The sequence below is a fragment of the Chinchilla lanigera genome, unplaced genomic scaffold (genome assembly GCF_000276665.1).
Source record: "Chinchilla lanigera isolate Chin_1 unplaced genomic scaffold, ChiLan1.0 scaffold00136, whole genome shotgun sequence".
NCBI lineage: Eukaryota > Metazoa > Chordata > Mammalia > Rodentia > Chinchillidae > Chinchilla > Chinchilla lanigera.
Genome location: NW_004955537.1, coordinates 645,592 through 668,034, shown reverse-complemented (window position 1 = coordinate 668,034; position 22,443 = coordinate 645,592). Strand labels below are relative to the sequence as shown.

At 55.4% G+C, this 22,443-nt stretch overlaps 1 protein-coding gene across 1 annotated transcript in view; it reads right to left on the bottom strand.

Annotated features, from left to right (window-relative positions):
- Kcnq4 (potassium channel, voltage gated KQT-like subfamily Q, member 4) overlaps positions 1–22,443 on the bottom strand; it is a gene marked incomplete at its 5' end in the record, with an annotated part of 47,191 nt that overhangs the window by 3,373 nt on the left and 21,375 nt on the right. Inside the window, 10 exon segments of the mRNA XM_005410715.2 lie at positions 2,201–2,300; positions 2,619–2,839; positions 9,570–9,731; positions 11,349–11,437; positions 13,636–13,731; positions 13,908–14,018; positions 14,416–14,541; positions 15,022–15,197; positions 15,392–15,518; positions 16,505–16,595. Coding sequence (XP_005410772.2) covers positions 2,201–2,300; positions 2,619–2,839; positions 9,570–9,731; positions 11,349–11,437; positions 13,636–13,731; positions 13,908–14,018; positions 14,416–14,541; positions 15,022–15,197; positions 15,392–15,518; positions 16,505–16,595 — 1,299 coding nt within the window.

The window sequence follows — 22,443 nt, the reverse complement described above, 5'->3', positions numbered from 1 at the left end:
CTTGTCCAGCACCAGGGAATCTGCTCAGGCCACTGCAAGTAACCTCTGCTGAGTCCTCCAGTCTCTCTACCCACCTACCGTGCTCCCCCTTCCCTGCACTCCAATAGGTTGGTTGGTGTTTTTCCATGGGTATCTGCAGTTGCATTGGCCCCGGGAGGGCAGAGACTGGACCTGGTGTGCGTCAGCTGGGTGGGACACAGGGCATCTATAACACCAGCTGCTGATAACAGCTTGGAAGAAGAAATACTGCATTCACTCCATGAATATTTGGCATCACTGTGCTTGGCCCAGAGCACCTGAGGGGAGTCAGAGCCAATCCCTGGCCTCTTCTGGAATGGGAGACCAAGAAGACACAGACAATTATAGGATAACAAGGTCCAGGTTCAAAGCATGGAGAAAGACAAGCCTAGGGTCATGAGAAGGAAAGGTGCCTGTTGGAGAGGTCAGGGACAAGTGTTTTGAGACAGGGTCTCACTATGTAGCCCAGGCTGGCCTTGAACTCAAGGTGGTCCTCCTGCCTCAACCTCCCCAGTGCTGGGCTTACAGGCAGGTACCACCATGCTGGGAAGGACAAGTCTTGAGAATGCCTTTTCCCAGTCCCAGAACAAGAGGCAGGAGATGAAGGCAGGCATGGAGGGGTGTGAGTGAGATTCAGCCCTGAGCAGCAGGGGCAAGATGGAAAAGGGCTGGCAGGGGCAGGGGCAGCGGAGGCACAGAGGAGACGGCTGGGAGGACTGTGAAGGCCTGGAGTCTCCGGCAGAGAGTGGGCACTGGGCCAAAGGAGTGTCGTTCCCTCTGCTTTGGCAGGTTTGTGTGGAGAATGCTCTGGAGGGCCAGGGTCACAGCCAGGTGATAGGACTGAGCTGGAGGGGGGCAATTTGGGGCAGCTCCGGGACAGCTGGGAACAACTCAGGAGGTGGGACTGAAAGGCTTCCGGGACCAGGATGATTCCCACGGCTGCAGTGACAGGTGGACAGCGCCCTGTGAGAATGGGGACCTGGAAGGAGGAGCAGCAGGTCTGGCACATGCCAGGTGTGATGGTTCTGTGGAGTGGCAAGGACAGCACACCCATCACAGCTCTGGCCCTGTATTCCAGATGGTGGTTGCAGGAGGGAAGAGACGGCCTTTAGAAAGGGGGTGAGAAGAGGTGCAGACTCTGGAGAGAGGATCCAGATGACTGATCTCAAAAGGAAAACGACAGGAAGAGGCCTGTGGGCAGGAGCGTGTGCCTGGGAGGAGGGAGGTGAGCCCATAAGGAGGCGAGTCAGCCCAGAAGGCCTGGGGTCCAGGGGCCTCTGGAGCTAGAACTGCAGGCTGGAAATGGGAGACAGGACCAAGATTCCCTGCTGAGGAGCTGGGGGCAGAGCCCACCCCTGGGCCACGGCTACAGGACTCAGGAAATGGTTTCCCATTGAACTGCTGAAGCACAGAGATAGCCTGTACAACTTTCTGACCAAGACCTACCATAAGAAATACACTTTGTGTTGAAAACCAGCACACATATGCACATATACACATACATATAGATAACTAGAATAAAAATTTTGTGAACATTATTCACCCTTAATATGAGAGATGCATTTCCATATTTTCCACATTTTGTTTGTTTGGTTTTAAATGCTGACTCTGCCCCACTAACTTGACTTTACTAGGTTGATTTCAAGCCATCTTTTGAAAAGCACTGCTCTAGGGAAAGTCCTGGTGCAAGCACACAGGTGGAGCTAAGACACCAAGGAAAGAGAATTTGAGGCACAGACGCAAGGAAAGAGAGAAGGGACAGAGACCTCAGGAGAGCAGGCAGGGGTCCACACGGCTGGAGGAGGAAAAAGAGAGGGAGAGGAAGAAGGGAGAGGGGGAGGGCAGGGAGGGGCAGGAGTGCCTGACACTGAGTGGAAGACAGAAAGGGAAGAGGAGGAGGAGAGGGGGGAGCAGGATGACGGGGGGATGCTGGGTATGAGAACAGGGACCAGGATGGGCCACCATGCCTGCGGGCCTTTGGAGCCAACCCTCTGGACAGGAGTATAGGAGCAAACCCTGGAAGCCATATGCCACCTTCCCACCCCAGCCGCTCTCTAGGCGGGCAGCAGCTGGCACACTGGGAGCTAGGCCAGGCCTGGCCATGAGGGCAGGCCCAAATGGGGAGCAGCAGTGGGTGGCAGATGGAGGGGGTGCTTGCCTCAGTCTCAGGCTTCAGCCTCACCTGACGGAGCGGATGACTGTCTTCACAGCAGGCATGACGTCATCCACCGTGAGCTCACACTGGTAGCTCTTCTCTTCTGGGCCTTCCTCTGAGGGGCCCTCTGAAAAGATAAGAATGGCCCACATCACTGGAGTGCTAGCAACAGAAGGGTCCATTCCCAACTTCCACCTCCACTAGGATGACAGAGTCCCAGAAAGGGCCCAGAACCCTCCTGGGGCACAAGGCAGACCAAGCTGCTGCCTCCCTGGCTGCTGCCCCTCACTGCCCTGCCAAGGTGGGACTCCAGTGTGCCACATACTCATGTGCCCCTGTGGCCAGGCAAGGTAAACATCAGCCTGGTGTCTGCTGCTTTAGGGTATATGTGATCTAGCCTGGGGCAAAGCTGCTGCACCCTGGGCTGCAGCCCTCCCAGGCTCACCTTCAGCAGAGGTGCGGGGTTTAAATCTCAGAGAGGCCCGGAAGCGGGTGCGGTCATTGAAGCTCCAGCTCTTCTGTACCTTGGTGGGGCTGGTGGCCTCACCCACCTGCTCACTGCTCGGGGAGGTGGGCATGGGTGGAGGTGCCAGGTGCTGCTTAGAAGGACCTGTCCGCCGTTGGGAGCTGCCCATGCGGATGCGGTCTTTGATGCCCATCCGGCTGCTGGCAGGGCAGGACAGGTTGGGAAGAGAACAAGTTAGCCAGTGCGGGGCTGGGGCTGAATAGGGACAGAGAAGACTGGGGGTGACTATTGGGTCTTAATTCCCAACCAGAGACTTCGTGGGATGGGAAAGGGTGTGGTGGGGAGGGGGCACTGATTCCTACAGGAGGCTGAAACTGGGTCAGATGGAACACATCCCCACTCCAGCCCTACCTCCCACCCTTCATTGCCCAAACAGATAAGGGTGCACAGGAGACAGATGTCAGAATAGAAGGAGTGAGAGAAACCCAGGGAGGAAGTCAGAGACAGACAGCAGGATGGAGGATCTGGGTCTGGCCCAGGTGGGTGGTGTGGGGGAAGGTGGAGGTCACGACCCCTTTGGGCACAGACAGGGGAGTGAGGGACAAAGCTCACCTGGCTATGTACACTGAACCAGGCCTCCAGTCCTATGTGCACAGGGGCTTTAGTTGAGGAGGTATGTGTGTGTGCATGAGACTGGGTAAATAGGTACTAGTGTGTATGCATATGGCAGGTGTGCACTTGTGAAAATTGATATTTTCCTCCGTTCCACACAGCTGGAGCTATCTGACCCCAAACTTTCAGGTCAGAGATTTAGGACCTGGTGGGATCGTGCAGATGCACTGCAAAATAAGGTCCCGTTCACACAGACTTCCATGTGACAGCTCCCAGCAAGGCACGCAATGTGATGGCCTGTGGGTCCAGCTGCTAGGCCCACACCCAGTGCCCACGCTCCCAGTGAGGGACTATTTGATAACCTGGTCTTCTGTGATTTCCTGAGTTCTGCTCACCTGGACCCATATGGTCTTGGACCCCTCTCAAAGACCAACCCGCTATACTGCCTGCTGAACTCCCAGTTCAATCCACACATCTGTCTGCACATAATACGCGTGTATGTCAAGACACAGGTTTTGAATTTCCTTCCTGCACCCAGATCCCCACTACATCCCCCAGCCTTGGAGGAAGACAGGTTGGGTAGGCCTCAGGTTCCCAGACAGGTCCTGGCTAACCAATACTGGGTAGAGTAACTCTGTGTCCAAGAGGTTCAAGGACCACACTGTTTTGGTTTGGTTTGGTTTGTTTTTTTTTGGTACCAGGAATCGAACTCAGGACCTTACACTTGCCAAACAGGCACTTGTGCCACTGAGCTATATCTCTGGTCCTCACACTGTTGCTATGTAGGCAGGACCTTTGCAAACAGCCACCCCATACCCTGTGGCGCTGCCGCTACTGCTCCTGCTGCAGTTTGCCACTGCAGACAGGCTTAGGAGCCCCAGCTCAGGACAGCATCAACTGGTCTTAGAGGGGGTCTGAGGTGGGGCAGGGGTCGAGGGAGGGACTGCATCACCTACTGTCAAACTTTCAGATCAAGGGTTGCGCAGAGGACAGGTTCTGGTTTCGGGGCTGGATGCGAAGTGGGGTTCTCCATGCCAGGGCATGGAATAGAAGGTACAGGGCAAAGTGCTGAGGTTAGGGAGATCTCGAAACCAGGGGCACCTTCCGGAAGGTGGCCAGGATGTAGGGCCATCCTTAGAGGTGAGGCTTCTGCCCAGAGGACTGAGTTTGCTAGTCAAGGACTGGGGTCCTGAGAATACCAGAAGGGAAGGACAAGGATTGCTCCCACAATCCAGCATGCTCTTCACCGGCCCAGGATCCCCTTGGCACATCCCAAGGATTCCAATGAAGTTTGAGCGCTGCTCTCCCAAACTTTCCTCTGCAGAGCCATTCCTGCGGGCTCTCCTCATGCTGGCAAGCACCCCCACCCTGGGTCCGTGCAGCCCTGCCCCTGCCTTCCACTCCTCAAAGGGGGAGAGGAAGAGAGGAGGCTGGGGAGGGGCTAACGCTTCAGCCACGGGCCTGGAACGCTTGATCACTTCACCCAGCACATCCGAGTCCCAAGGCATTTTGGAGGAAGGGGTGACCTCCCTGTCTCAAGAAGTGTGCAAACAAGGCTGAGTGTGCAGGACTTTTGGAGAAAGGGGTCTGAGGCTTGCACTAGAGGCCTTGAAAGGTCCCTTTCCAGCTCTGATTCTGTGATGGTGGAGGAAGCCTCTGGCTAGGCTTGTGGGATTCTGTAACTTTCCAGCCTGTCAGAGGCCCCGGGCTCCTCTTTAGTGCAGGAAGACACTGTTTTCCCAGGAGCAGCCCTGGATTCCAGCTCTTTGGGCAGGGCCCAGAAAATGGCTCACGTCAGCCTCTCTGGAGCCTGAAAGCTCAAAGAAAATGGAAAGAAACCTGGCACTGTGGGCACCAAAGAGCTCTTTCCCTTCCCAGGCTCCTGGAGTACACATGGCCCCCGCCTGCCAGCCTTAGTTTCTAATCCTTTGCCGCTCGAGGAGGGGGATCCTGAATCCACACCCCCTTATTGTACAGATGCGGAAAGAGGAGAAACAACTGTGTGAGGTTGCAGAGCTCTCGCGGGATGGAGCAATGCCTGCACCATTTCTCAGACGTAGATGCTGTGTTCTTTTTTCAGGACAAGTGCTCATGGCAGGAACTAGGGCAACGATTCTCAATGAGGGGTGATTTGCTCACCAGGGGGCATCTGGCAATGTCTGGAACCATTTTGGGTTGCCACACTGTGGGGCACTCCTGGCATCCAGTGGGTGGAGGCCAGGAGCAATGTCAAACATCCCACAATATATGTGCTAGCCCCCTAACAAAAAGAGTTGTTCAATTAAAAATGTCAGTGGTGCCAAAGCTGAGCAACTGTGGTCAATGGGTGGGTCGTACCTGGGAGAGGGACGGGATAGGCTTGCCTGGCTGTCCCTGAGGTGAGCTCTGGCGCAGGCTGCCCTGCTGGACTCTGCCCCTTTTCCTCATGTCCTCCAGGAACTTCTTTAGGACTCATCGTCTGCCCCCATGGCCAAGCTCAAGGGGAGACAGACAACCTACTCTGCCGATGCTGCCCACGCACCCCCCCAGGGACTAAGGAAACAGCCTCTCTGCTGGCCTCCCTGCCCCCACAGTGCCCCATTCCCCACCCTTCAGTCCCTCCTGCACAACACAGATGATCCTGCAGAAAGGCAGGCCTGACCCAGATAGCCTCAGCTTAACCCTTCAGTGAGCTTCCATTTCCTATAGCGGTGGTTCCCAAGCTATTTTTTAAAGTAAGATCTTGACTGCCAAATGCACCAAATCAAATGAGGCCAGCCTTTATAGGAGCCAGGCACAGTGTTGTTAATGGAAGCAGATTTTATCACCATCTGTATCTCAGAGGAAACTGAGGCATGACAGAGAAATTACATGATTTGCCCAAGGACATGTGCTAGTGCTTAATGGCTAGGTTGTGATCCGAAACTCATGTTTCTAGGCAAGACTGCCTCTTGGCAGAAGCACACACAGCCAGCCAGGGGCTCTCTCCCTCACCTGCTACCACAAAGCTCCAGAGGCACCTTTGGGAAACCCAGGCTACTTGAACCTAGACCACCGGGCAATGCCAACAAGATGAAGCCCACATTGGCTTCTGGGTTCCTCCTGACCCATTCCCACCCCCATCCTCAGCTCTGACACCCAAATCTCAGATCTGGCCAAGGGGACCATGGGCTTTTCTCCCCCACTCTCGCCTCCCAGCCTGGCCCATGCAGCTCCCTCATCCTCTCTCTGCTGCCCTTTTCAGAGCTACCTAACCTTCAAGTGCCCAACTCAGGCTCCCCAGACCCTCTACCTCTTTCTTTTGTGGCCCTCATTGCACTGAACTGCAATTACTCCGCAACGCTCCAGGGATCATGTTTTATTCATTGCTGTGTCCCCAAGGTACAGAGCAGGGCCTAGCACAGGGCACACACTCTGACTGTAGCAATGCAGCTAATAGACCGGGCACTCTGGAGCTGGTAAAGGAGTTGCCAGGCCTAGCCCTTCAGCCATCTGTCGGGCTCCCAGGTGGGTAGTGGGGAGACAGGAAGCTAAACCCAAGACCCAGCACAAGTCAGAGTGGGAAGGACCCTCAGAGAGCCTCTAGTTCAATCTGCCCATCCCACAAGGGGAAACCGACGTCCAAAGAAGGAAAGCGATTTGGCCAAGGTCACACAGGGGTCTGCAGCAGAGCCAGGACACATCCCCAAGGCTCTGGCAGGTGTCCCTTCTGGCACACTGGGCCCATGCCCCAGACTGGCAGAGGCATCCCAGGAAGGCACGGGGCTCATCAGGGCCCCAAGGCAGACGGCAGGCGGCAGGCACATGCACCTTGTTCTTGGCCCATCCTGTTCCCCTCTCCAGCCCCCAAACTGGGGGAACGAGGAGGAGTGGGGACAGGAGGAGGAGGCAAGGGGGTACCTCGGTCTCCAGCTGGCGTGGATCCGAAAGAAACTCCGCTTATTACTAAACATCTGGCTGGAAAGTTGAGAACAAGACACGAACACAGGTTAGTGACAAAAAGGCAGATGAGGAGAGCATCGGGAGCTGCCAGGATGGGGCCGGCCTCCTGTGGCTGGTGGGAGAGAAGGTGCCCGCCCCCAAGTCACCCTCCAGCCTCATCACCCTCCAGCCTCATCCTCAAGACAGTGGTTCTCAAGCTCTGCATAAGGATCTCCTGGGAACATGATGCACATGCAGAATCCTGGGCCTCTTCTCCAGAGTCTGACTCTTCAGGCTTGGGGAAAGGACCAGGAATATGCACTTCAGACACATGCTCCATGGGATGCTGATGCAGGGGGTCAGAAGACCGTGCTTGAAGAAACTCACTGAAGAACACTAAGAGGGGAGGTGCTGGTCCTGGGAATGCCATTCCCCAGAAAGTCTTGCTCCTTGGAGCTCTACTTCCTGGTAGAGCTCAACATGCTCAGCCTGGATCTATCTCCAAGCACCAATGAGGATGTAGCCAACCAGGTTTGTGTATGTCTTTGTATATCTGGATATCCTGGCTGAAATACCCACCCCATAGGGCCCAGGCTGCCAAGATTAAGGATATGGCCAGTGGGCCTGAGCCTGGCAACTAATTCAGAAGGCACAACTCAGCCTCCTGGAGTCCTTGGGAAGAAGGGACACTCCACCACCATCACCATGGATCCCAGACACACAGACACTCCAGAGAAGATGGATATAAGCTGGGAGTTAATGATGGCCAAACCCTCAGCTGTAATCTGTTCCTGGGCTTCTGGGAGCTCAAGGGTCTACAAAAGACAGGAGGGTGGTACAGGTGCCAGGCTCCCGGCTAATCTCCATTTCCAGGGTCTTTCTGTTCAGTCAAGGTGAGATGAGAGTGAACTGGGGAGCCCAAGCTCAGATCATGGGCAGGTTTTTGGAATGCAAAAGCTTATAAATTTCTGCCTATGAACGGTGATGTGGTCGGAGAAGTAAGGTAACAAGGAGGATTTCCAGGCAGTGATGGTGAGGGTACACCATGGACGTTTCCGGGAAGATCCTAGCCTGGCCTGGCCACTCAGACCTCCCCTCTCTCCAGCTCCAGGTCTGGAGAGGCTCCCTTCACTACCCACTCCTTGCTCAGCCCTTGGCCCCACAGTACCCTCACTGAGAACAGGGAAGGAACACTGTTCCCACTACTTCTACACCGAAACAGCCCCATCACCCCATTCTCCAGAACTCTTGAGGCTGGAGGCTCAGAGGACGCAGAGGCCCTGATCATCATTGATTTTCTGCCAGGAACAGAGTGACTTGATTTTCTCAAGGACACAGAATCAGGTGGCGGAGGCCAGATTCCACTGCACCTCCTCTGGATCACTAGGGGGCTCACCTCTTCCCTGATTCCTTGTTCCGGGCCTGGGGCTCAGAATTACACCCACGGCTCAAGGCCCAGATGTGCACCTGGCTGGCTCAGGGATGATGTGTGAAGATGGGGCCAAACAAAGAGCTGGATAAAGGACAAGGAAGGGATGAGGGGGCTGAACCCTTGACCTCAAAGCTACACCTCTACAGAAGCAGCCGCTGTTCCCCATCCTGTGAATGGAAGGCTTTCTTTATCCAAATACGCCCGGATTTCCTCCGTTTACAAACATTTATTGGGGGCAACATAGTTCTTTCTTGGTTCTTCTTTCAAGATGCAAAAGCTCCAGGAGATACAGGTCAAGCGGAAAGAGATGGTCAGGGCAGATGGTCAGTGAGAAAGAAGAGCCTCCCTAGAGCCCCGTCCGGGTAGTTAGCAAGGCTGTGGACAAGGACTGCACGAGACAAGAGCACGAGTCACAGGCTGGGTTTAGTGGTCCCACAGCAGTCTTAGCCACAGAGCTCTCCTTCCAGCTGGCATCTGATTCCCAAGCGGTGAGTGCAGTGTCAGGCCCCTCCCAGAGCACCATGCCAGGGGAGGGGGTTCCCTGCCCTCACACCCAGACGATGCCCACGATTACCTGAGCCGTAAGCACCTGTGGCCAGCGGCCTCCTCCTCTCTCCAGCTTCCCAGGAGGGATGGGGGGGTGCAGGGATGGAAGAGTGAGGGGGACGTGGGAACAGAGAAAGAAAGAGGACAATGGCATGAATGGAGGAGGTGAGAGGAAAGGATGATGTGGACATCTCTCCCGCTCAGACCCTGAGTCCCAGGTGACATAAAGGTGAGTCCAGCGTGGCCTCTCGGGGGCGACCCTCAGTTTGTACCTGTCTGGACATCCAATGACAACCACCCAGGCCTTGTGACAAGGCGTGGGAGTCCCCCAAGCAGCCCAGACACCCACGCAGTGGCTGGAGGCAGGTCTGAGAGAAGATGAGACACAGAATGGAAGAAGAGAAGAACAAGAGGTGGTGGCGGCCCCAGGGGGCCCCTACCTTTCCCCAGGGCAGAAGGAGGCGCTGCCCGGCCGGTGGCAGGTGGCAACGGGCGGGTAGCGGGAGGGCGCTCCGTCGGGTACCGGCGCCCGCCGCACCTCCAGGGGCCGTAGGCCCCCATTGCGGGCCCGTTGCACGTGCTCAAACAAGAGGGCCAGCTCTCTGCAGGAGAGGGCGCCATCAGCTGCAGGCAGGGCTGGGGTACCACCCTCACCAGGTGGACACTGAGCTCAGATCCTACCAGGTCCTGCCTCTGCAGGGTGCTCACAAACACCTCAGACCAGAGCAAATGGGGTGGAGAGTGGTGGGTGCGAGGGTGGCTTTTTTCCCCGCTTTCTACACTCAGTTCCTGGGAAATCTACAGGGATGGCAAGTACAGCTGTGCAGGCTGAGCACAATTCAAGAGCACTCACACAAGGCAGGAAGTAAAAGCTGAGATTCAGCTGACTGTTCATCAGGCCAACTGCTAGACACGGAGCTGTGCCTAGCAGAAGGTTAGGAGGGGCCCTAAGATCCTTAGCCTCCCACCCTGACTGTGTATTTTAAAGGGGATAGAGGCTGAGGATGGAGACTTGAGAGAGTGGCTGCCCCAGTTGCCCTCTCCTGTGGGTTCACCCCTCCCACTGGGTTCCTGGAGTCAGAAGCTGGGGCTGTAGCTGCTCCCTAACTCCCTAGACCATTTCTTATTGCCATGGCTCCCTTCTGCTGCCTTCCCATCTCAGGGATGAGAAACTGAGGTCCAGGGAGCAGCAGGCCCAAGGGACCCAGACTAGGCTCTATCCCTCCCACCAGGGGACACAGGCCACCCTCCTGCCCACAGTCTGCCCTAGCCCCACTCCTCCACCTGGCCGGGGCCCTGAGGGATGCTCTGGAAAAGGTGACTTCCTCCCATCCAGCCACTCTCCCTGTCTCTGAGAAGGGAGTTTGGCTCAGCCAGGTGGAGAGACGGGGCAGGTGACGCCAGGAGCCCCCTTCCCTGCCCGCCTCTCCTGCTCTTTCCCTGGGAAGCCCTGGGGGCTGGGAGGAGCAGGAGGGGCCAGGTGCGGGGGAGTGGGATCGCGCAACAGCTGCTCTTGGAAAACTAATGAGGTGGAAGAGGCGCGCAGAAGCGCTGAGCGCAGCAGCCTGGCCCAGCCACGCTCTGCACCGCCGGCCCGTGGGACTGAGCCGGCTCTGTGGTCTTCATTCCTGCCCCAGGGCTTGGCCAGGAACCTGGCCACATGCATCGTGGTGACACTATTAATAACCTCCTGTGCGGAGCAGCCCCGTGCAACTGTAGCCCAGCCTGGGCCAGTGGGGCGGACCCACTTCTGGGTGCTGAAGGTGCTGCCTGGAACAGTGGGCACATGCTCACATACAGGGCAGCCTAGCACACTTGTTCCTGCCATTCCACACCCTCTGAACAGCTGCAATAGACCAGGCTGCTAAGGGCTAATACTCCTCCTCACTCAAGACCAAGTGCGGGCTGAGCTGGCTGTGCCACTGCCCTGGGTGGTGCCACCTAGGGGTGAGCATACAAACCACCAACACTCCAGGAGCCAGGGCGCAGCTATGGGGCAGAGCTGCACCAATGTCTCATGTCCAGGGTCCACTTCTTCCCCAGACACAGCACAGTAGAAAGAGGTCCCTCCAGGCTCTGAGTTATGTAGGACTGCAGAGCCAGCCCAGGATGCTCCCTCGGGAGCCTCACCCGTTTCCCACCCTCCAGGGCTGAGCCCCATACACCTGTGCTGAAGTTGCATCACTGCCAGCCCCACCCCCACTCCCAGCAGGACCTACCTGAAGGATGGGAGGATACTGTCATAGTAGTACCAGGTGGCTGTCAGGTAAGCCCGGCTTGTATCAGTAGAATACAGGCGCCATGCAGCCTGGAGGTATGGGGAATGTGAGCAAGAGGGGTGTTCAGTGAGTCCTCCCAACCCCCCACCAGCCTTCTGCCCCTGAAGGAACCCAGTTCCTGGCCAGCTAAGAGTTATGCAGAGCCGGAGCCCAGTTCCAACTCCATAGGCCCCAGTAGGAACAGTCAAAGCCTAGAGAAAAGTGACTTCTCCAAGGGGATACAGATCCCACCAGAGCCAGTGGCCTTGCAGCACAGGGCTAAGAGCTGGGGCTTTGTCATCAGGCAAACATGGGTTATAAACCCAGCTCTGCCCTTTATGTGTAAGGCTTCAGAACCTCAGTTTCCTCACCTGTAGAATGGATTGGACACCAGTTATCTAACAGGGCATTGTGAGGATTAAGGGGACAGATATCTATCCAATGCCAAGCTCGATGCCTCATGTATAGTGGGCACTTAATGCTAGGCTCCCTTGTTGAGCCCTTCAGTGGTTCCCTTACCACATCTGATAAATATCTGTTCATTATGGTTGGTTAATGTCTTCTTCCCCTGGACCATAAGCTGTGTCTTGGTCACCACTGTATCTTCAATGCCAAGTACAGTATCTGGCACACGTAGGTGTCCTACAAATGTTTGGGAAGTGAATGCTGACTGAATCATGCTCCAGCCTGTCATGGTGGCACATGCCCGTAATCCCAGCACTCTGGGAGGCTGAGGCAGGAGGACCTCAAATTCAAGCCCAGTCTGGGCAGTTTAGAGACTTAGTGAGACTGTGTCTCAAAATAAAAAAAAAATTTAAAAAGCTGGGGATGGAGTTCATTGTGTAGGCCCTGGACCATTTAAAAAAAAAAAAAAAAAAGAACTCCACTCCACTGTTCCCAGCTGCCTGTCACTTCCCATGGGAATACCAAGGACTGAGCAGGGGAAGAAAGAGCATCCCCACCAACTCCTCAGGATCCATGGACTTACAAGGCTTTCTCTGCATCAGGAGGAATGAAGGTCAGGCGAAGGAAGGACTGTCCTTCTCTCTCCAGATAAGGAGAAGAGGCAGGGAGGGACTGCAAGTGGTGTGATCAGCCAGGGCAAGGAGACACAGAAGCTGCTAGGCAGGACAAAGGAGAACTGGGCCCTGGATGCCCCCCTTCTTTGGGTACCTCTTGTCCTTAAGGGGCTGCCACCGCTGACCTCACCGGCCAGGCGCCTTCCTAAGACAGAAATATTTTTACTTCCTGCTTGCCTAGGTCCCTGGCATGGGCTGGGGAGCAGCTGCCAGAGCTGTCTCATTAATTATGGGTACCACAATACCAGCTGTCTCTTGGCATGGATGGTGCCAGCCGCCTGCCCCTACAATGCCCCTCAGAAGGCCAGCTCCCAGGGGGACAGTAGCCATTGTGCCCCAAGGGACACTAAGAAGAAAAGGCTGGGCTGGCAGCAGTGGGGGTTCCACCCTGGGGAGGCGCGATAAGGAGTGACTGAGTCAGGCTTGAGCTGGTGGGTCAGAAAGGGGTGTGTGGGGAGCAGGCAGAAGTGGTGGTGCCAGTATTTCCCACCCCATTTCCTGCAGAGTTCTTCTGCGCGTACCCTGGACTGGAGAGAAGCCCAGACCTACTCACAGGGTCACAGAAAATCAGAGCCCTGGCCTCCTCCCACAGCCACTCCGATCACTCATCACACTGAGGGAAACTGAGACCACAAGCCTTGGCATCCCACCCACTCCTCTGGCTCTTCCTTCTCTGTCTCTTGGCTCCTTTCCCACCTGGCCAGTAAATGTTAGTGTCCCTAACAGCCCAGTCCTAAACCATCTCTTTATCCGTTATGCCTGGGGAATAAATGACTGAAGGAAGATGCCTGGAGTGGAGCAGACTGACTGATACATGCACAGCTGAGGGGCCTCAGAGCTGGATCGCCACCAGGGCCTGAGGCCTCCTGTCCAGCCTCTACCCCATCCTAGGCCATGTAGAGCTGGGGAACAGCTGGTAATGGGATGGCTCTGGTGAGCCCCAAACTGGACATCTGATGAAGGGAAAAGTTCTGAAATCTCAGCCAGCAACTCAGATCTCTGATTTGGCATGTGACCCCAGGAAAGTCACATTCCTGTCTAAACTTCAAAGTGCAGTCACAGTTGTGAGGCTGGCACACAGGGGCGAGCACGCAGAGCTGGGACACAGGGGTCAGCACACCAGGTCTGTTACATCACCCTGTGCCAAGGGCCTCCAGGGCACTGTGTACCTGGATGAGGTTGGCTGCTGGCATCCTCCGCTTCTCAAAGTGCTTCTGCCGGTGCTGCTCCTGGACCTTCAGGGCAAAGCCAGAGCCGAGGATGCCCTAGGGAGACAGAGCATGATTGGGGCAACTTAGGAAGTAGGAGCCAGAGCAGGTTACAAGGATGTCCCGGTTCCCACACATCTGAGGTGCTCCAGGCTGTGCAGGCAAATTTGCAGCAGGAGCTAAGGAAGTCTTGCCCCTGGCCTTCCCCACCAACCCAGCAGAGGGGAACTCACAGCAGGCAGGGCAAAGAAGGAGATGCCCAGTAAGGCGAAGCCAGCAGCCAAGACCCTGCCCAGCCATGTGTGCGGCGTCTTGTCACCATAGCCAATGGTTGTCAGTGTAATCTGGGGATACAAATGGGTTACCCACAGGACTAGTCTCAGGGGCCACCTACTAGAATCTGGGGGCACAGGCAGGTGGGAGAGTGATCACAGGGTAACCTCCCTCAGCCTCCTCCCACAGTGGTCTCCCACAGGGATTGGCCACAAGGTCTTGTCATGAGGACGGTAGGGGCATAGCCGGATTCTCCTCTAGTGCTGGTCAGGGGAAAGGGCTTGAGTGAGGGGCTAGAAGGGGGCACATGCGGGCACAAGCAGGCCCAGCAGAGCAGGTCACGAGACCAGGACAGGGGCTGGTCACAGGGAATCCCAACCCTAGTGCAAGAGGACAGGGACAGGCTGCCTCGGAAAGTCTCCCAGGAGAGCCCCTGGAAGGGCAGCCCTGCATAGACCCTCCACGCACCGTCCCCCACCACAGTGAGTCGGCGTAGGAGGAGAAGTCAGAGTTGGCGTCCTTCTCCGCCAGGTAGACGAGGAAGGAGGCGAAGATGAGCACCAGGAACCCGATGTACCATGCGGTGATCAGCTCCTAGTGGGGTGGGCAGGTGGAGGGGCGTGAGGAGCGGCACCCACTGGGCCATGTTCTTGTCGATCAACACACCCCTTCCCCAGTACCCAGCAGTGACTCTGCTCGCCTTTTTCAGCTCCCCGCTTCAAGGAAACCCTCTCCCGCCTTCTGGAATCACCAGGACCCCCGGACTTGCCCTTGACCCCCCAGGTCCCAGGTCCCACCAGGTCCCAGGTCCCACCAGATCCCACCTTGCTTCCCATCGGCCCCACTTTCAGGGTTCATCTGGGGCCCTACATCTAGTCCCGGCCCACTACCCAAGCTCCCCACCTGGCGGTGCACGACGTGTCCCCACATACAGAGGCTCCAGGGTGAAATCCCTAAGCCCGCCTCGCTGGGCTCCTGTGCTTTCAGGCCCCGCCTCCGTCTCTGCCCCGGCCCGGCCCCGCCCCTTCCCGCTGCGCTAGTCCGCCCCGCCTCCTACTTCCAAGCAGCCCCCACCTTGCTGTGCGCGTAGACCACCGAGCCCAGCAGTTTCCAGGTGCCGCCGCGGCGGTCCATGCGCACCATGCGCAGGATCTGCAGGAAGCGCATGCTGCGCAACGCCGACGTAGCAAAAATGTTGCCCTGTGTGCCCGCGGCGATCACAGCCACCGAGGCCACGAACACGATGAAGTCTGCAGGGCAAGGGTGACAAGGTCACCAGCCCACCCCGCCGCAGGACCCAGGGTCCGGGTTGCTGGGGCCGCGGGGGGCGGGGGCACGAAGATTTGGGAGGGTCTCCTGAGTCTGTGTCACTAGCCAGAGCTGGGGTCAGGGATGGGGTCAAGGTGCCAACCCTGGGGCTTGGGATCAGGAGTCAGCCTTATACCGATGACACAGAAGGGTTTCCTGGCGAAGCGCAGGCGGCCCTGCCATCCTCGATAGCGGCAGCAGCAGCCAGCAGACCAGACGCGGATGATGTACTCCAGGCCAAAGACCACGATCATCACGAATTCCTGTGAGACCAGGGGCCCGAGTTCTGATCCCAACCCTCTGGGACCAGGACTCAGGTCAAACACAGCCCTGGCAGAGTCCCTGGTTAGGAAGGCCAGCACCTCCGCATACCCCTTTCTTGGAAGTTCTTACACCTGGAAGGACTTGGGAGGATTCCAGAAGGGGGGTGATCCTTTTTACATCCTCTAAGGAGACTAAAAGCGGGTCTGGTTGGGAGTGGTGGCACAAGCCTATGATCTCAGCACGGGGAGGCTGAGGCAGGAGGCTAATCACAAGCTTGAGGCCATTTGGGCTACATAGTGAGTTCAAGGCCAGCCCAAATTACAGAGTAAGACCCTGTCTTTAAAAAAAAAATCCAGGCTTCCCTCTACTTCTTGCCCCCATAAATTGTCTGGACCTTCCTGCTCATCGGCCTGCCCACCTCCCAACCACCCCAGATTCCAGAGCCTGGAGTGACCTGAAGGGGTGGCTGTCCATTAGCAGCCTATCTCCAGCAGCTTCTGTTTGATGTGTTTTGTTTAGGAGTTAGCAGTTTTGACCTGAAAAAGGGTGGAACCTACCTACCTGTCTATTCTGAGCCCATCATTAAGAAGTCACACACGGTCCTCCCTTATACCAGCTATAAAGTGGGGGACGAGGTAGACAGAGATAGCCACCAGTTCAGGAACCACAGGACAACAATCCCTCTGACCTTTTTTGACAGCACTGGGGATAGAACCCAGGACTCTGACCCTGAGCTATGTCCCCAACCTTTTATTTTTTATGGTGAGTTGATGCCTCAGAAAGCCGCTATATTGCTCAAGCTGGACCTGAATTTGAAATTCTCCTGCCTCAGCTTCCCAGAATGCTGGGATTACAGGCATGCACCACTACCCGCCACCAGCAATCTGCTTCTGATCCAAAGTCTGAGAAGCTTCACTCTACCCCACCCTCAGCCCAAAGGTGCTAGCTCACAAAAGTTCCTGGGACTGGGCCTCCCCACACTCACCAAAATAAGGAGACATTCATTGGCAAATTCCTGGTGCTCCTGGATAGTGGACAGTACAGACAGCACCAGGCAGCTGAAGACCAGCAAAAATCTGCAATTGTAGCATGAAGGAGAGGGTTAGATGGCCAGGGGAACAGGACAGCTGAGGAGCATCTGGAAGGGAGCTATGGAGTCAGAGGAGGGAAGCATTATCTGGGGAGAATTCTTTGCAAAGCAGAATATGAACCTGAGTTCCTTAGAGCCATGGCTCAGTGCTGGACACCAGAGGCAGCAGCGCCCAAGCTCCTGGCTGCAGAGTTCACGGTTACTTCACAGCCTTTCCAGTGACACCTTGGCAGTGCTGCAGTCCAGAAAGGAGGTCGCTAAATTGTGAGTGGCAATTCCTCTGGCTGCTGGTGGGGACACACGGGCTCAGTGGTCCTCAAAGCTCAGCCACCTGCAAGTGGTGGCCTTGGTCCCTGGTTTGGTTTTTGTGTTTGTTACCAGGAATCAAACTCAGGACCTTGTGCTTACCAGCAGGTGCTGTGCCACTGAGCTATACCCCTGGCCCACGGCTGTCTTGAGGGGTCAGTGGCTGAGGGCAGGACCACCATCCCTGTGCACTCCAGGGTGGCAGGAGCTTGGTCTCATCTGCAGAAGGGGATAACTGCCCCTGCCTTCGGGGGCTTTCTGAAATTCAATAACAAGACAGCTACCGAAGGAAAGGGGATCAGGGAAGGAAGGGTGCAGAGCAAAGGTAATCAGGCAATGAGGAGCTGGGTGCGTGAGAACAGAACTCCCTTGGGCGGAGTGAAGCTACCCTGTGGCCCTAAAACAGTTATTTTGAAATGAGAGGCACTTTAGAGCTTAGCTCATCCAATGCCCTCGTCCCTAGTGACACACCCAAAGAAACCGGGGCCAAGAAAAAGAAAGGATTCGCCCAAGGTTTCTTGACTATCTCCAGGACAGAGCTGAAACTCAAGCTAGGGTTCCCAGCGCCCCAGTGGAAGGGAGACGGGGAGGGCTGTGAGCAGCTACAGGCGTGAGGGAGCAGGATGAGAGGGCGTGGGCTGCACAGGGGGTGAGGCCAGACTCCAGGGAGCGCTCCTCCGGAAGGAGGCGTGCTGAGCATGCAGGAGCACTGAAGGACCCGCAGGGAATGGGCATCTCTGGCAGTGCGCCCCTTGTGGCCTGATCCCCAGGCTCCCTGCCTCTGTGCCACTGCTGCCTAAAGCAACTCATCACATGAGCCGTGGGCACCCTTCAGCCCTGCTCAGACGCCACCAGCTCTGCAGAGTCTCTGTGCCCCCCATATTCCCTCTTCAAACTCCCTTCCCAGGGTTGGCCTCCTGTATGTGGCCCAAGTCACTTTTTCCATGGCCTTATTTGTGTTCAGGTTTCATGTGGCAAGGGCATGAGCTGGAGGTCAAAAAGACCTAGCTTGGAGATGAGGGCTTGTGCGTGTGTGGCCCTACAAAAGTCATCTACTTTCTCTGAGCCAGTCTCTCTATTTGTAAGACGGGGCTCCGGGCAGAAAGACAGGTGTACGGCATGGCTCTGCCCTGGCCCACTTACACCTTGTGAGAGGACAAGACCTGGGGCTGCACTCCAGCTGATGCCCTTGGATTGAGGAGACAAGTGGCAGACATCAGCAAAGGGCTTTGGATGAGCAAGTAAGGAGACCCTTCGACAGTTCTCACCAAGAGTGGAGTCAGCAAAGCCATAAGGCTCAGGGAGCAGAGCACATGCTCTTTGGAATCACTCGGCACGCACAGCAATGGCAGCAGCCATGCCACCTGGGATTGGCACTAGAGCAGCATCTGGAGCAGGAAAGGCCCTCCTCGGAGGTCATCTCATCCAGCGCCCTCCTCCAGGAAGGGCAGTGACCAGGCTTTCTTGGGCCTTCACCTGGTCCTTGGCAGGAATCCTTCAGCCCCGTCTCAGCGGCCCTCAGGCCTCAGGTAGCAGTGGGCTGCGAGGCGGCTTCCTATTGGGCATTTCTAAAGTTCTTTCCCTCAACACTTTTCTTGCCATGTCAATACTGCCGATCTATAAACTGTCCACTTCACAATAGGTTACATGAAAAAAGCAGATCATAAAGCTTCAAGGACAATGTGACCTCAGTGTTTAAATGTAGGTACCAAGAGTTGAAAAATTACATAATCGGCTCTAACCCCCACCTATTTGTATTTCTTAATACTTTTTAGAATGAATGTGGGTTTCTTGGGTAATAACTAGCATGCATTTTAAATACATTTTCTTAAAAATACAAACAGGGAAAAACTTACTCTAAACCCTGCCTCCACCCCTTACTACAACAGCCTTTGTCCTTAGAGGTGTGAGCCTCTCTGGGTGGTCCGGCTCACCTGTCCACCTGCCTACTCCACACAGCTTCCTGGATGGCTACACTCTCAAACCAAACATGTTCAAACACAGACTCTAGCTGTGCCCACCAGTCATGGTGCCCAGAGACTCACTCAGGCTGACTGTTAAGTTATGCTGGACTCTTCCTCTCCTTGACCCTCTAAATCCTGCTCCATAGAAAAATCTGTCAGCTTTACCTTCCAAACATATCCCTGGACAGGTCTCACCATCCTGACCAAGGCATCGCCATCTGACCCAAGTGAGCTCCCTGCCTCCAATCTCACATTCACAGAACCCCCTCTTCAAAGTAGACAGAGTGAAATTCCTAAGACGCAGCACTGGACATTATCAGTCTCCTTGAAACTCTCCTCTGACTTCCCATCACACTTGCAGAGTGAAGGTCAAAGCCTTCATGTCCAGCAAGGCCTGTGAGGCCTGGCCCCTAGCCCACCTCTTGAATCTGATCCTTCCCACCCTCCCCCCTCACTTACTATACTTCCACCCTTTGGCTTCCTTGCCATTCCTGGAACACACTCAAACTATTTCTACCTCCAGGCTTTGTTCTTGCTTTGCTGTTTATTCTGCCTGTTGCTCCCTTACTCCCTTGATCCAGGTCTCTGCTCAAATGTCATTGCCCTTGGAGAGGCCTTCTGGAGCCATCCTTGCTCCAAAATAATAGCCTTATCCCTGAGCAATCTCCCTCTGCCCTGCTGGTTTGCTACATAGACTGGTTTCATGGCACTGTTGAAAAACTGAGAAAACAATAGCAAGAATCTCCATTAAATGAACATCAAAACACCGTATGACCAAACCAGAACATCCAGTTTGTACCCACTGAGGATGCTCCCAAAGCTCTAAGCACATCCATCCCCAACTAGTCAGGCTCCCCAGCAGCTTTCCAAAGGAGGCAGGCTCCTGACCTTACTATCCCCTTTGGTGGATGCTGCTTTCAGAATCCCTGAATTTAGCTAGGGGCAGTGGTACACACCTGTAATACCAGCTACTCGGGAGGCTGAGGCTGAAGGATTGAAAGTTCAAAGCCAGCCTAGGCAACTTAGTGAGACACTGTCTCAAAAAAAAAAAAAAAAAAATTGTTTTAAAGGCTGGAGATATAGTTCCACAAAGAACAGCCATGGTGTGCACTATCAGTATTGACTAGAAAAAAAACAAAACAAAACTGAATTTTACCTTAATCTGCAGGCTGGGAGTTTCTTTACCTCTAAACACTCAATTCCTTTTCAGGGATGTACTTGGTCTGATAGCAACATCTTATGTTCCAGGCACCTGAATAATTACTCCCATCCTCCAGGAGAGGAAATAGGGCTCAGGGCCAAGAGACTTGCTCAGGATCACACAGTGACAGTCGCAGAGTTAGGGCTACAAGTCCAGCAGCAGCCGGCCCTCCAGCTGCCTCGGCCTTGGTCCTCACACACAGGCCCATTCTCAGGGCAGCAGCAGGGAAGTCAATGTCTGAAGCCTAAGGATGGAAGAGATAGACAGAAGGAACCCTGTGCTGGAAGCTGCCAGGCCAGTGTGTGGTTTCATCACACAAAACACACAGACTGTCCAAGAGTCGTCCCTGGCTGCTCCTGGAGCCTCAGTTCCTCCATCTATGCTTGTGTACTTGTTCAGAGAGTTAGCACCAGAAGCTGCCTGGCCTCAGTCCTCTCTAATCTTCCCAGCAGAGAGCGAGAAGAGCGGTTTTGAAACACCTTTGTCGGTCACGCCTGGCTGCAGTCAGAAACCACGCTCTCCCTTAGCCAACCAAGAGGCAGAGCTGGGTCAGAAGAGTTTGAAGAGAGGGAACCACCTTGTGATTTGTTTCAGGACCATCACTCAGGGGCAGTGTGGACCATCAACTAGAGCAGTGAGACCGATCAAAAACCTAGGCAGAGGTTCCATAACTCAATGGAGATGGGCTGGTAGCCTGTACTGGGTTGGTGGCAACAGGAAATAGAGAGAAGTGAGGGGACAAAAGAAAGACAGGAAATAGGACTTGGTGATTAATGAAGGCGCTACAAGTAAACGCTTGGGAGACAGCAGAGGCGCGGGCGCAGGCGCAGGCAGATGAGTTCCACTGTGGCATGTTGAGGGGTCATGGACACTGGGCAAAGATACACTGGGTAAGAAGAGAGACTCTGGCCGGCAGTGCAAATTGGGGGAACATCAGGGTACAGATGCTGACTGAGGTCATGGGAACAGCTAAGGCAGTCCGGCCAGCATATGGTGAATGTAGATGAGGGCCCAGTGGAACGCTGGCAGCACAGAGGGAGGAGAGGCCCTCCTTTCAGGCCAGCCAGGCACAGCCAGAGATGGGAGGAAACCGGAAGAGAGAGGTGTCAGGGAGGTCACCTGAAGCAAGAGTTTCGAGGAGGGAGCGGACAACAGTGTCAAATGCTGCCAAGAGGTCAAGTGAGATAAGGCCTGAAAAACGGCCACTGGATTTGGTGGCATGTTGGTTACTAAGTACTCTTGGCCAAAGCAGCCTCAGAAGGAGGGGAGAACCAGAGCACGTCCAGATGGAGTGAGGAAGGAGGGACAGTGAGCAAGTGGAGACAGTGAATGAGATAGGACTATTTAAAGACCTCGTGTTGCAAAGAGGCAGAGGTAGCTGGACAAGGGGGCGGCAGAGTGGAAGAGCAGGAGAGAGGAGAAACCAAGGAGACAGTGAGGGGGTGGGAACCCCTGGGAAGATGAGAGGCTGGGACCCAGGGCAGCGGGGCTGCTGCTGAGCAAGAAGACCCCTACAGCTTCCCCCTAACAGGCTGGGGTAAGGAGAAGGAGAGGCGGAGACGGGGTAGGGGCTGGGAGAGGGGCCCAAGCTCTTGTGTCCATGGGGCTCTGTGAAGAGGAGGTAAGGCCCCCTTCTTGGGTGGGGGCGCAGGCTGGAGTGGCAGGTCTGAGAATCAGAAGAAGGGAGGGAGCCGACCAGGCACAGGAAAGGGCTCCCACAAGAACACAGCCACTATCCACAACAGCGAGGGTAAGTGTAAAGCCCTGGAATATGCTAGGTACTAAACACAAGCACTTGAGGATTTTGCTCAGTTTTTCCGTTTTTAAGACTTGATTACCCAGAGATTAGGCCTTTGTGTGGGATGAGGGGACACCAACCCCCACCAAGGCCAAAGGCTTTGCACACCAGGCCCTGCCCCATCCTCCACGGCCTCCTTCCCTCCCTCCCTCCCCATCCTCCCAATGTCCCTTCCCCCGGATCCAGCCTTCCCAGTGTCTGGGTCCTGGTTAGCCACCAGCCAGCTCTTTGATTTCTGCCTCTGGCCTGGAAAGAGTGACACCTTCCTTCTTTCCCAGACCAGGACCCCAAACGCTGGATTGTCTTATCTCAGCTGGAAGGATCCTGGGGCCAGTCTGTCCCCATCTAGCCAAGGTTCCTGGGGGGCAGAGGCCAAGATCCCTATCACCTGCCTGCAGAAGGAGACTTCCTGAACCCTAAATCAGAGCTGATACAGAAAAAGGGGCTTCAGCAAGCTTTAACAGGCACTTCCTGAGAGAGGGGTGTAGAGTGGCCTAGAGGGCCCCACGGTCCTCGAGGGAGCACTTACTTTCTCTTGGAGGGGATAAGAGGAGGGGCAGCAAGC